This window comes from Oratosquilla oratoria, chromosome 20, assembly GCF_046742065.1.
Source record: "Oratosquilla oratoria isolate Oo_2021 chromosome 20, ASM4674206v1, whole genome shotgun sequence".
Lineage (NCBI taxonomy): Eukaryota > Metazoa > Arthropoda > Malacostraca > Stomatopoda > Squillidae > Oratosquilla > Oratosquilla oratoria.
In genome coordinates this window covers 16,205,640-16,220,442 of record NC_134796.1, presented here as the reverse complement: position 1 = coordinate 16,220,442, position 14,803 = coordinate 16,205,640, and the positions used below count along the sequence as shown (strand labels likewise).

Here is a 14,803-nt window from a genome sequence, read left to right as displayed (position 1 = left end):
CTTCGTCAGGGATGTGTTATGTTGCCTTGGCTGTTTAATTTATACATGGATGGGGTGGTGGGAGAGGTAAATGCAAGGGTTGTGGGTCAGGGATTGGAGGTGGTTAAAGAAAAGGGAGAAAATTGGGAGATAATCCAGTTGTTTGCTGATGACACTGCACTTGTAGCAGGATCAGAGGAGGTATTGAGGAAGTTAGTGACAGTTTGAAAAGGTGTGTGAAAGAAGGAAGTTGAAGGTAAATGTGGATAAAAGTAAGGTGATGAGATGTACAAGGGGAGAGAGTGGCAGCAGGCTGGAAGTGAATATTAACCACTTCCATATGGTACGCCTACGTAGGCGGCATGAGGAGCAAGTGGGCACTCGATGATGCCGACGTCGGCATCTTGATTATATTCATTGTAGTCGTACCTACGTAACTTCCATTCTCTCTAAACTGGCTTCATCATATTTTCTATGGATATCAAAATACACGGGTGAAAGAGAACGAACAATTGAGCTCTGACTTTATTTTTTATAATGCGATTATTATGACGCAACATCGCACGTCGGGCAGCTAATGCTGCCTGACGTGCGATGTGCCCCGGAGTGAAGAGGTTAACCACTTCAGTACGGGACTTAAATCTCGCGGGCAGCAGCCAATGCCAGCCGTATGACGTGTCGTAATAATACTCGCATCATAAAATATAGTCACCGCTTATATCGATCGTTCTCTCTTTCACCCGCGAATTTTGAAAACCACAGAGAATGGGATTCAGGGCGCATTTGGGAGAATGTAAAAACACAGGGGCGACTACAATAAATATAATCAAGACGCCGATATGGCAGCATCACGAAACCACTTGCTCCTCATGACGCCTACGTGTGTGGCACCGTATGGAAGGGGTTAAGGGAGAGAGAATGGAGGAAGTGAATGTTTTTAGATACTTGGGTGCGAATGTGGCAGGAAAGGGAGGAGTGGGGGTGGAGGTAGAATGTAGATTAAGAGAAGTGATTAAATGCCTTGGGGGACTAAAAAGTGTAATGAGAAATAGACATTTGGGAGTGGATGCTAAGAGGAGATTGTATGAAGGAGTGATTGTGCCAACAGCACTATATGGGGCAGAAACATGGAACATAAATGAGGAGGAGTTGAAATGTGCTTGAGATGAAATGCCTGAGAAGTATGATAGGGATTACTTGGCTGGATAGAGTGAGAAATGAGGACATGAGGAGGAGAATAGGTGTGGAAAGGAAGTTGGGAGATAGGGTTGATGAAAGAGTATTGGGATGGTTTGGACACATGGAAAGTGAGTAAAGAAAGACTAGTAAAAGAGGTGTGGAAGGCAGAGGTGGAAGGAGTGAACATGAGGGGTCGACCTAGGATGAGATGGATGGGGTAAAAGGGGTATTGGGAAAGAGGGGAATGTCTGTTGAGGAAGGACAGGAGAGGACAGAAGGTAGGGGTAAATGGAGAATGGTTGTGTATGGATGTTGCTGTGATGCATGAGGTGGAGTGAGTGGGGGATGGGTGATGAGGTATGTATGAGAAAAAAATTGATGCAGCCCAAAGGGATTTCTTCCCGTCTTCTCGTTTTCTGCATGAGGGGACAAAGAAGGGAGGGTCACTGATTTAATCACTTCACTCTGGGCCAAAATATGCTGCCAGACGTACGATGTTGCGTCATAATACTCGCATCATAAAAAATAGTCACCGCTTATATCGATCGTTCTCTCTTTCACCCGTGAATTTTGATAACCATAGAAAATGTGATGAAGCCAGTTTAGAGAGTATGTCAGTTGCGCAGGGACAGCTACAATAAATATAATCAAGACGCCGATATGGCAGCCTCGCGTATCCACTTGCTCCTCATGCCGCCTACGTAGGCGGCACCATATAGAAGAGGTTAATGAAGCGGCCTTGCTGTGGATGTGCTGTGTTTTGTGACACTGCTTCTGACCCAGGGCAGTGGACAAGATGCAGAGATGACCCATCATCCAGGAGGTGCCAAGATAAGAGGATAGAGGGGAGTGGAGTATGTAGGGGATGGAATGGGTAGGAGTGGTTTCTATGCCTTTGTTTTTTTGGCTACTCTTTTAGAATTTTTTTAAAATGAACAGGTATGATAGAAAAAGCCACAATATCTTTATTCTTTTATATAAACCAGTTATAATGATATAGGCCTACTCAAATTAGGAGCATATGTATAGGCTTTATGAGATATGTAGGCCATAATCACTTAATTACATAAAGAGGAGTTGGAGTTGGAGTCGCCATAAAATAGAGGAGTTGGAGTCAAAGGTTTTGTGTTCTAACCCCACAGCCCTGATTAGAATTGGAAATGGAGTGGGTGGTTTGAGATAAAAGTGGGACTGTGTCAGGGATTTGTCATATCACCAAGGCTGTGGTGCAGACGATAAAGCTGAAGGTAATGGGCAAGGGACTGGAGATGGTTAAAGAAAATGAAGAAAAGTGGGAGGTGAACCAGTTGTTGTTTGCTGATTATAGTGCTTGTGGCAAGGTCAGAGGGATGATTAAGGGTCAGTGATGGAGTTTGGAAGGGTATGCAGTTGGAGAAAGTTGAAGGTAAATGTGAGTAAAAATAAAGTGAGATGTAAAAGGGGAGTGGATGGCAATGAGTTGGAAGTAAGTCTTACTTCCAACTCACAAGGAGAGAGGCTGAAGGAAATGGATAGCTTTAGGTATTTGGAGTTGCATATATCAGGAAAGGGAGGAATGGAGGCAAAGGTAAATTGTAGATTGAGAGAAGCAAGAAGTGCCTTGGGGGATTAAATGTGTCATGAGAAATAGGCATGTGGGAATGGATGTAAAGAGAAGATTGTATGAAGGGGTGATTGTGCCGATGGCTATGTATGGGGCAGAGACTTGGAATTTAAGAGAGGCTTAGAGGAAATGTTAAAATGTGTTTGAGATGAAATGTCTGAGAAGTATGGTAGGGGTTACAAGCAGGGCTGTGGAGTCGGAACACAAAACCTCCGACTCCGACTCCTCTATTTTTGGCACCACTGACTCCAACTCTGACTCCGACTCCTCTATTTTTGGCACCACTGACTCCGACTCCTCTTCATGTAATTAACCCCTTCCATATGGTGATGCCTACGTAGGCGTCATGAGGAGCAAGTGGGTATGCGAGGCTGCCATATCAGTGTCTTGATTATATTTATTGTAGTTGTACCTGCAAGACCCCCATATTCTGTAAACTGGCTTCATCATATTTTCTATGGTTATCAAAATTCACGGGTGAAAGAGAACGAGCAATACGGGTTACTTTATTTTTTATAATGCGAGTATTATGACGCAACATCGCATGCCTGGCAGCTAATGCTGCCCGCGAGATTTTGGCCCGGAGTGAAGGGGTTAACTGATTATGGCCTACATATTTTATAAAGCCTATACAACACACCAGCGCTCCAATCTTGAGTAGACTTATATCATTATAACTGGTTTATATAAAAGAATAAAGATATATGTTATGGTGTGGCTTTCCTATATTTGACCTCTTCATTAATACTTTATTACTGAAGTAGAGATTTTCTGAAAGGATATTGAAGAAAATTCAGTAAAATAAAAATTCTCTAATGTACCTCTTGATTTAACTATTTACTGGTACTGCTATGTGATTATTGCGATGGACATTACTCTGGTTCTGGAACCGATCTTATCGATAGGAGTACAATACAAGATACAGCTGAACATGTTTGAAATGTGAAAGTTTTTTTTTCAACTTTAAATATCCTTATTTCAATAATTCAATGTTAAAAAGTATAGAGGGGACAAAGAAGGGGAAAGGAGAGAAGAGATAGTATTATTGCGTTAGTCTACAGTTGAAATCATAATTACCCTACTGTTTGGCAACACAGCAGTGGGAGAAACCACCAAACTGATGGAATGATGGAAACGACGCATATGGAACTTGATAGGAATATTACAGCTCCAGTGACTGTGTGTCAACAGAAGGTGTAAAATGGAGGTGTTTATTTAATTTATTCAAGTAATACTTTGGATGTTTATCGCTCTATGTATAAATTTGAAAGCCAGTGATGAGATTTATTACATTTTATATATGTATATATATATATTTTTTTATATAATCTACTTATAAGGAGTGTGCACTGCATAACTCTACAGACTAAATGAAGGCATTATAAAGTGTAAATTTAACTGGAGTCGGAGTCGGTATATTTTTACCGACTCCGACTCCAGTGACACCGTAATTGCTTCCGACTCCGACTCCAGTGACACCGTAATTGCTTCCAACTCTGACTCCGACTCCGACTCCAGTGACACCGTAATTGCTTCCAACTTTGACTCCGACTCTGACTCCAGTGACCGTAATTGCATCCGACGCCGACTCCGACTCCACGACTCCGAATCCACAGCCCTGGTTACAAGGTTAGATAGAGTGAGAAACAAGAGAAACAAGGATGGGTGGAGGAGAGTGGGAGGGGAAAAGGAGATGTCAGGGCTGATGAAAGATTATTGGGATGGTTTGGACACATGGAAAGAATGAGCAAAGAAATTAGTAAAAGAGGTATGGAAGGCAGAGGTGGATGGAGTGGATTTGAGGGAATGACCAAGGATAAGATGGATAGATGGGTTGAAGGGTGGCATTGAGCAAGTATCTGTTGAGTAAGGAATGGAGAAGATAGGAGATAGGGATGAGTGGAGAGTGGCTGTGTATAAATGATATTGTTGTGCAAGGAAGGGAGGATCAGAATGGGGGTAGGGGGGTGGTTATTTGTAAATGATATTTTGATGTAGTCTGAAGGGATTTTTCCCTGTCTTCTCTTTTTCTTTATTAGTGGGGGGAGTCACCAATTACGTGAAGTGGCTTTGCTGTGGATATACTGTGTGTTGTTACATTGCATCAGACCCAGGGCAGTGGGTGGGTTACAGGGATGATTCATCATCCATAAGAAGCTTAGATAAGGGAAAAGGTGGTTGAGGGGTGTGGAATGGATGGGAGTAGGTACGTGCCTTTGACTTGGCTACCTCCCTTATAAGGGGGAAAAAGCTCTTGGTATATAAATAGTTCTACCTTGCAACCAATCCTCATACACTTGTATTTTCTCACTTTCACTTGTTACCCATGTTGGTTGTCTAGTATGAACTGAGACTGGCATCTCATGGCTCTTACTTCCCGATGGCACTTTAGTTCACTCAGCCAAAGCATCCTTCATTATAAGAAACAAGATAATTATTAGAAAATATAATTAAAAAGATGTTTAAGTATAGATTTTTATTCATCCTATATTTTTTATCATTGATTGAGTTGCTAAAGAAAAGAAAGTAAAAGAAAATTGACTGAATTCCATGCTTATTATTTGTGATTGACAGTGAACTAGCTCCAGGATTATCACACGAGGACTGCAAACAACTTCGCTACTGTCCTACTTGCAAGATCTACAAGCCTGAGCGGAGTCATCATTGCTCATTATGTGACCGTTGTATCCACCAGAGGGACCATCACTGTTTCTTCCTTGGCACCTGTGTTGGTGGCTACAATCTCTGTTACTTCATCGTCTTTTGTTTATATGCATGCATTGGGTAGGTTTAATCCATTGAATTTGTCCATCTTTTAAGTCATGAATTACTCATATGTTATAGTGAAATAATATGAAATAACAAACCAGTAGATATTTTGGTCTTTTACAGAGCCATCTGAATAAAATGAGTAGAAACTTGTAGCATGTCATTCAGGCATGTGTAAGAAATCTATTATATAAGAGCTAGAGAGCCATTACATTCTCAACACACACACACACACATGCAAACACTATTCAAGATTTTAAGAAAAAGCTTGATGCTGAGAGATACAAAGACGGGTCACCACGAGCATAGCTCTCTTCCCATATAATACAACTAGGTAAATACAAAAAAACAAGCAAATGGCAAACATACATCAAACTAAGAAATGATTATATAAAAATACGCAGAGAAGAAAATAGAAATTATGAAAAAGAAATAATAGAAAATGCAAGGAACAACCTAAACTATTTTACAGATATGTGAATGGTAAACTAAAAAACAAACAAGAAATAGAAAAACTGCACCAAGGAAGTCATGAATATACAGAAGAACAAGAAATTGCAGAAATTATGAACAGTCATTTCAAATCTGTATTCACAATTAAGAAATCGTCTAACTTTGAGGGAATAGAGACAGACCCCCCCCCCATGAAGAAAATAACTGTAACAAAGAAGGAAATCAGCGACCAAATAAAAAACCTTGATGTCAGAAAATTGCATGGTCCAGATGGAAATGCGTAGAGGAGTTAACAGATAAAATATACAATATAATCAAATGCTCGCTCAAATAAGGAAAGGTACCACAAGACTGAAAAAATGCAAATATTGTACCAATATATAAAGGAGGAAACAAGAAAAATCCAACTAACTACAGACCGGTCTCCCTAACAAGCACAATAGCAAAAATATGTGAAAAAGTGATAAAAAGTAGATGGGTTAAATACCTGGAAGAAAAAACTATACTGAACCCAAATCAATTTGGATTTTAATCAAGGTAGATCATGTACAACAAACCTGATCTGCTTCTATTTGAAACTAATAGATAAAATACAAGAGAGGGATGGATGGGCAGACTGTGCTTACCTAGATCTACACAAGCATTTGATAAGGTACCACACAAGAAATTAATAAGAAAAATAGAATCAACAGATGGCATTGGAGGTAAATTATTAGAATGGATGGAAGATATCCTGACTGGGAGAAAAATGAGGGTAGTAATTAGAAACAAATACTCGAAGTGTGAAGAAATGATAAGTGGTGTCCCACAGGGGTCGGTGCTGGCTCCAATCATGTTTGCTGTATATATAAATGACATGGATGAAGGAGTTGAGTGTCATATGAATTTCTTCGCAAACACAAAAATACTAAAGAAAGTAAGAACAGAGGAGGACTGAGATTCATTACAGACCTGGACAAAATCTGGAAATGGACTCAAAAGTGGGAAGTGAACTTAAATATCAAGAAATGTAGTATAATGGAGTTTGAAAAAAATAAAAACTGAATTTCAAAAATTATAAAGTTGTGAAGAAGAAATAAAAAAATTGTACTTGGAAAGAGACCTTGGAGTAATAATCAGCAAAGAAATGACATCGGATAAACATATCAATAAAATAGTCGGAGAAACCTTCAACCTATTATGGTCAATGAAAGTGGCATTTGAGTAATTGGATGAAGAAATAATTTAAAAAATATTAATTACATTGATTAGACCCAAACTGGAATATGCAGCAACACTATGGACACCCAGTACTAAAAAGAATATAAGGAAATTAGAATACACAAAGAGCAACGACAAAGTTAGCACCAGCTCTTTCTGAATTAACATACGAACAAAGATTATCCAACTTGGAACTACCAACACTGGAGCAGAGAAGAGGAAGAGGTGATCTAGTGACTATCCACAGAATCATGAAAAGAATGGAAATCCTTGATAGGAATGATTTACTAAAAAATGGCAATGGAAAAACAAGAGGTCATGAAAAGAAACTTAAAAAGGATATTTATAGAAGAGATCTGAAAAAAAATAGCTTCCCACACAGAGTGCTATATATCTGGAATAATTTCAAGAAACAGTGTGTGAAAATATTATTCAAGATTTTAAAGAAAAAACTTGATGCTGAAAGATACAAAGACAGGTCACCACGAGCATAACTCCCTTCCTGTATAATACAACTAGGTACAACTAGGTAAACACACATATTCAGCAGTCGGAGTCAAACCCCTGGAAAGAGCTCCACTGTGCTGGGCAGCACTTCTTCACTAAGATATTTTGAAACAGTGCTAGTATTTACATACACAAAGGGAGTTGTGAAAATCGAGTGACCGAAATGGAGTAATTATTTATACAAATTAGTGCTAAACACTTAAAATGGAAGAAGATAAAAGTGATAAAAGAAAAAACAAACCAGCAAAGAGATGTCTGGATGTGAGCAGGATGGAATCACCACTGGGAGTAATTCCCAAACCATCATGTATGAATGAAACCCCCAAATCATACCAAAGGTTGGATAATTATGGTTTTTCTAGGTTTGCAAGAGAAGGTGGAATTTTAGGTAGAGGGGTGGAGTTGGATAGAGAACCTAGGTACAAAAATATTTTAAGAAATAGGGATGGTGAGGTCTTTGAAGAGGCCTCACCTCAGGCAAAAATAATGAATGAAGGTTTCTAATCAATCTTCACAAAAGAACACAACTTTTTGGAGAAAAACAAGGGGAGCAAAAACCAGGATTAGCAGATATAAATGTAGAAGTGAGGAAAGTGCTTAATCTTCTCTGATCATTAGATGTGACAAAAGCTTCAGGACCTGACAGGATCTCAAACTGCATACTTAATGAATGTAGTGAACAACTAGCAGACAAGATCTAGTCTTATTACATGTTCATTGAAAGAAGGCATTGTGCCACATGATGCCAATTCACAGAATGATAGATGAGAAAGATGGATGGGCAGACTGTGCCTATCTAGATATACAAAAGGCATTTGACAAAGTACCACACAAAAAATTAATAGGAAAATTAGAATCAATAGGCGGCATTGCAGGTAATTTATTAAAATGGATGGAAGACTTCCTGGCTGGGAGAAAAATGAGGGTAGTAATTAGAGACAAATACTCGAAATGGGAAGAAATGATAAGTGGTGTTCCACAAGGGTCAGTACTGGCTCCAATCATGTTTGCCGTATACGTAAATGACATGGACGAAGGAGTTGAATGTTATATGAATTTCTTCGCAGATGATGCAAAAATATTACAATCAGACCTGGACACAATCTGGAAATGGACTCAAAAGTGGGAGGTGAACTTTAATATCAAGAAGTGTAGCATAATGGAATTTGGTAAAAGCAAAAACAGAATTTAAAAAAATTACAAATTTGGTGAAAATGAAATAAAAAAGTGCACTCGGAAAGGGACCTTGGAGTGATAATCAGCAATGACATGGCACTGAACAGACATATAAACAAAATAGTAGGTGAAACATACAACCTACTAAGGTCAATAAAAGTGGCATTTGAATACTTGGATGAAGAAATGATAAAAAAAAATATTAGGAAAAAGAATAGCTTCCCACATATATGGAATAACTTAGATGAAAAAACAATGTGTGCAAATACTATTCACGATTTTAAGAAAAAACTTGATGCTGAAAGATACAAAGGCGGGTCACCACGAGCGTAGCTACCTTCCCGTATAATACAACTAGGTAAATACACATATAATACCCACACTTACACACAATCACAAGTCCAACATATAATCCAAGACCATTGTGAATGAATCACAAAAGAGGTGAAAGACTTAGGTGTGTTAATAAAAGACAACCTATCACCTGGTAGACATACCAGTAGGATTGTAGGAGAGATATATGAACTTTAGAAGATTAAAGTGGCTTTTCACTATATGAATCTAAGAATTTAACAATTCGGCATCTATGACCTTGGCAGTTACGACACCAGATAACCTTCAATCAATCAATCAATCCTTGGAAATCTCAAGGACCATTGCCAACCACTGTGGGACTTTAGGTTTTCGATTTAATGAAATTCAGGGTAATGATTGATGTGATTGATTTTATGTTTCTTATATTACAGATGCATATATGCTGCTGGGATTCTGCATAGTTACTACTCTTTGACATATTTGCGGCAGTTTTGGTCATCCCAGTTTCATTATTACTTTTATCCTGTTACCATCATCCTGTGGCTTCTTGGCAAGGCAGAATTACAAGAAATTGGTTGGGTAACATTGCTTTATGTTGCTGTGGCAACCGTCGCCTTCACTGGCTTTTGTGTTCTACAGCAGCTTTTCCTTGTGCTGCGTGGCCAAACCCAGTATGAGTACAATAAGGTATGTGGGAAGACCAGAATAAGCAAAGTTGGTGTCAGAAAATATTAGACAGGCAAGAACTAAAAGTATGATGAAAAGATATAAGGGAATGTTAGAATAATATCAGCCTTTTCCTTAATTGCTTCTCACTGGTTTGAGGTAAAGATGGGGATGTGTCATGTCACCATGGCTGTTCAATGTGAACATGAATTGGGTGGTGCAAAAGGTAAATGTGAGGGTAATGGGCAAGGGATTGGAGATGGTTAAAGAAAAACAATGGGAGGTGAGCCAGTTGTTGTTTGCTGACAACACTGCTTGTGGCAAGGTCAGAGAGGGGATTAATACAGTTAGTGATGGAGTTTGGGAAGGTATGCAAAAGGAGAAAGATCAAGGTAAATGTGGGTAAAAGTAAGGTGATGAGGTGTAGAAAGGGAGAGGATGGCAGTGAGTTGGAAGTAAGTCTAAATCTCTTGAAAACGATGATACCTATGTATGCATCATGAGCCACAAGTGGGGTATATGAGGAAGCCGGTGTTGGCTTCCTGATTATATTTATTTTTGTAGTTGTAGCTGAGTGACTCCTGTATTCTGTGAACAGGCTTGATCATGTTTTCTGTGACATTACATTTATTCAGAATGAAAGAAAATAAGTATAACAGTTGTAACTTTATATTTTGTAATGCGCATATTGTATATCAGCAACCTGATGTGCACGGAAATATTTGACTTGTATTGAAGAGGTTAAAGGAGAGAGGCTGGAGGAAGTGGATAGTTTTAGGTATTTGAGGTCGCATGTTACAGGAAAGGGAGGGGTGGAGGTGGAGATAAATTGTAGATTAAGAGAAACAAGTAAATACCTTGGGGGGGGGGGGTTAAAAAATGTCATGAGAAATAGGTATCTGGGAATGGATGCAAAGAGGAGTTTATATGAAGGAGTGATTGTGCTGATAGCACTGTATGGAGCAGAGACTTGGAATTTAAGAGAAGCAGAAAGGATAAGTTAAAATGCATTTGAAATTAAATGAGAAGTATGGTAGGGTTTACAGGGTTGGATAGGGTGAGAAACAAAGTTGTGAGGAGAGCAGGAGTGGAAAAGGAGAGGGCAGATAGGGTTGATGAAAGAATTTTGGGATGGTTTGGACACATGGAAAGATTAGTGAAAGGTGTGGAAGGCAGAAGTGGATGGAGTGAAATTGAGGGAACTATCAAGGATGAGATGGATGGATGGGGTGAAGAGGGCTTTGAGCAAGAGGGGAACATCTATTGAGCAAGGAAAGTAGACAAGAAGTAGGGGTGATTGGAGAATGGCTGTGTATAGATGATACTTTGATGCAAGGATGAGAGGGGGCAGTGGATAGAGGAGTAGGGAGTGGTTGTGTATGAATGCTATCTTGACGCAGCACAAAGGGGTTTCTCCCTGTCACTTCTTTTGCATTAAGTGAAGCAGCCTTGCTGTGGATGTACTATGTCTTACTGCATTGCTTCTGACAAAGGGCAGTGAGTGGGATACAGGTATGATTGTCCACAAAGTACTAAGATAAGAGGGAGGAAAGAGTTTTGAAGGGGAGGGGAATAAGTACATGCCTTTTGACTTGGCTACATCCCTTGTAAGGGGGGAAGCCTTTGGTATGAAGATAGGTTCCCAGTGGGCTTTATGATTTCCTGGAGGGTAATTGTTGTTCAAAGTACATAAATTATTGATTTCTTATATAGTGAAATTTGGAACTCTTAAGTCCCGCAATTTGTGCATCCAATTACCTATGGTATTATATCTCTTCATAAGTGATCCCCCAACCCCAGAAGCAAAGCTCAACAATAGATGGAAGGCTGGTTGATAGGGTATTAATTAACTGTGTAGTTGTATCCAGAGGAAGGATAGGAAGAGTTCTGGATGTTTTCAAGGGAGAGTAGGGGAGTGTCAGATAATATATTGGTGGAAAGGAAATTGAAAGTAGACAAAAGGCGGAAGAGAAGAGAAAGGGTGAGAGGTAGAGAGGAGCTGAGAGTTTAACAAGTGGAATGGAAAGGAAAAGGAGAAAGAATACCAGAAACTGAGAGAAGCATGGGAGGTGATGAGAGATGGGATGTAGGATTAACGGAAAAATGTGTGTCTTTCAAGATGGAAATGATAAGTATGCATAGATGGTATGTGGGACGATGATGGAAGGGAACAGAATGAAGGGTAGTGAATAGTGGGATGAAGAGGTTAAGGCAGTGGTAGAAGAAGCAAGCATATGTGGATTGGCTACAGGGTAGAACTATGGAAGCATATGAGAGATACAAGAAGAAAGAAGCAAAACATGGTGAGGAAGGCAAAGAAGAATTCGGATGTAAAATGGGGTGGGAGTTTGACAACAGTTTTATTTAAAATGGTGTTTAGAAGGCAGTGAAGAGAGTGGGGGGTGAGTCAGGTAGAGAAATAAGGTAAAGGGTGTAGATGGATAGACGTTAATGGAAGTGAAGATGGAAAGGTAAATACATACATATACCAAAGGTTTTTTCCCCCTTACACAGGGGTAGCTAAAAAGAAAAAGGCATAGAAACCACTCCCACCCATTCCATTCCCTACATATTCCACTCCCCTCCACCCTCCTCCCTCCCTCTTATCTTGGCACCTTGTGGATGACAGGTCATCCCTGCATCCTGTCCACTGCCCTGGGTCAGAAGCAGTGTCACAAGACACAGCACATCCAAAGCAAGGCCGCTTCATAAACTCAGCGACCCACCCTCTCCGTCCCCTCACGCAGGAAAGGAGAAGACGGGGAGAAATCCCTTCGGGCTGCGTCAATTTTTTTCTCATACATACTTCCTCACTCCCCATCCCCCACCCACTCCCCCTCATGCATCACAGCCTCATCTATACACAACCCTTCTCCATTCACCCCTATCATCTGTCCTCTCCCATACAAGGTACAAGGAGCATTGAAAATTATGAGAGCTAGTATGGCACCTGGGTTGGATATGTGTCATGTAGAGTGTCTGACAAAGGCAGAAATTATTGGAGTGGATTGGCTAGTTAGGTTATTTAATTTGTGCATAAGGAAGGGGACTGTGCTTGAGGATGGGAGTAGTGCTTGTATTATTCCACTATACACAGGAAAAGGGGACAAGTGAAAGTAGTTGTTTTAGAGGGATCAATTTGTTGAGCATAGTTGGAAAGGCATAATGGGGATATAGCAAGAATTAGCCAGGAAAGACTAGTAAAAAAAAAGTATGAAAGGCAGAGGTGAATGGAGTGAACTTGAGAAGACCAAGAATGAGATGGATGGATGGGGTAAAGGAGGCCTTGAGTGAAAGGAGAATGTCTGTTGAGCAGGGAATGGAGAAGGCAAGAGATAGGTTGGAGTGAAGAGTTGTTGTGAGTGGTCTACAGATTTATGCAGTGTAAAAGGATCTCCACAATTTCTCTGTTTTATTATTAGAGATCAAAGAGGGAAGGTTACTGTATAAAATAAGCAGTTGGCCCTGCTTTGGATGGGTTGGTCTTACTGTATTGCTTCTAACCCAAACATTGGGCAGAAGATAGGGATAACCCTTCATCCACAAGAAACTAAGATGAAAGGAAAACAAACAAGTGATAGATGGAGTGGGATGGGTCTGGGGTAGGTGCATGCCTTGTCTGGCTACCTCCCTTATAAGGGTAAAGAAACCTTTTGGTGAATAGATGAAATATATAAAATATGATGTCACTAAAGAGTGTGAAAATACATTGAATGCAACCTGTATAGGGTAGAAAATTATAATTGGGAGACATTGAATAGGAATAGGTTTACCATTGACATAATAATGTGTCAATATTCATGATAATTTTTTTTATATATAATTGTATTGTAGTCATGGGTGTCTGCAGGATTTTTTGCAAGAAGGCAAAAGAGTAAATGTGCACCATTCACCTATTATTATGCAAAATTTAATGTCACATACTATTTATTAATTATTCATTTATACATTGTATGCATTTACAAATATGACATTGTAGAGCATGAGTTATGCAGTTATGTATGAACAACTATTATACTTTTAAACCTCCCACTTGCTTTCATTGGAGTTGGGGGATTGGATGAGGTGTGGTGGTAAAAGCAACTGCTCCCATTTGCCACTTCCTCCAGGTGTCCATGACCAGGGTTCTTGTGGGCCCTAGGGCAACAAGCAGGATCCCCACTTCAAGTGGCAAGACATTGCATAAAGCTGAACTAAATAGAAATAACACCATTAATGATATACTGTAAGAACCTAAGACATATATGATGTGATGACTATAATCTTTATACATACATACATATGCCAAGTGCTTTTTTCCCCCCTACAAGGAAGGTAGCCAAAGCCTATAAATATTTATGGAAAAAAAGATAGCAGCTCTAGCTATATAAAACCTTGGTTGTGTACTTTCTTCTCAGGTCCCATAGACAACCAGGGCCTGGGACACTGTCCCTTCTGCCCCCCTCTCTCATTGGGCCTTGCCATGACTAGTATTTTTGTTCTTATGGAATATTTTTTTTTTTACAGGTTTTGACAAGTACATAATACTTTTAAGCAATTTAAACATTGCTTAGATTGGGACAGAGCTGAGCTTATTTATAAATCCAGATGTGAGTTCAGGAGAAAAATGGTAGAATCTACGATCATTGAATATCAGCCCAACATGAATATTTCAAAGGGGCAATGGTCCCCAGACATAATGTCCGGACTCTTCATCTCCAACCTAGTGAAAGCTCATTTGCCTCCTGACCTCACATACGGAGTGAGCCGAGGGTAGAGATATCTTCCCATGTTCCCCTTTCTTTTGTTAAGGGTGCTACTTAAACAGCACGCCCTCTCTTATTTGTATCTACTGAAGAGGATTGCAGTTTGCAATCGAAATATATAGATTCCCCGTTTCCAGTCTTTTCTACTCCAACAGTGGTTTCTACATTACATAATACTTTGTTTGCTTTTGGGTGACCCAATTATGTGCTT

The 14,803-nt window shown here is 39.7% G+C and overlaps 1 protein-coding gene across 8 annotated transcripts in view; it reads left to right on the top strand.

The window, feature by feature from the left end:
- LOC143036387 (palmitoyltransferase ZDHHC22-like) overlaps positions 1–14,803 on the top strand; it is an 85,078-nt gene that overhangs the window by 51,000 nt on the left and 19,275 nt on the right. For 5 of the 8 annotated variants that reach the window (XM_076203669.1, XM_076203667.1, XM_076203668.1 and 2 more), the window contains 3 exons: positions 4,235–4,390; positions 5,336–5,545; positions 9,613–9,868. In XM_076203669.1, coding sequence (XP_076059784.1) covers positions 4,235–4,390; positions 5,336–5,545; positions 9,613–9,868 — 622 coding nt within the window. Of the gene's footprint in view, positions 1–4,234; positions 4,391–5,335; positions 5,546–9,612; positions 9,869–14,353; positions 14,767–14,803 lie in introns of those variants that run through there. The other 3 variants (XM_076203673.1, XM_076203672.1, XM_076203674.1) reach the window with 3 other exon arrangements.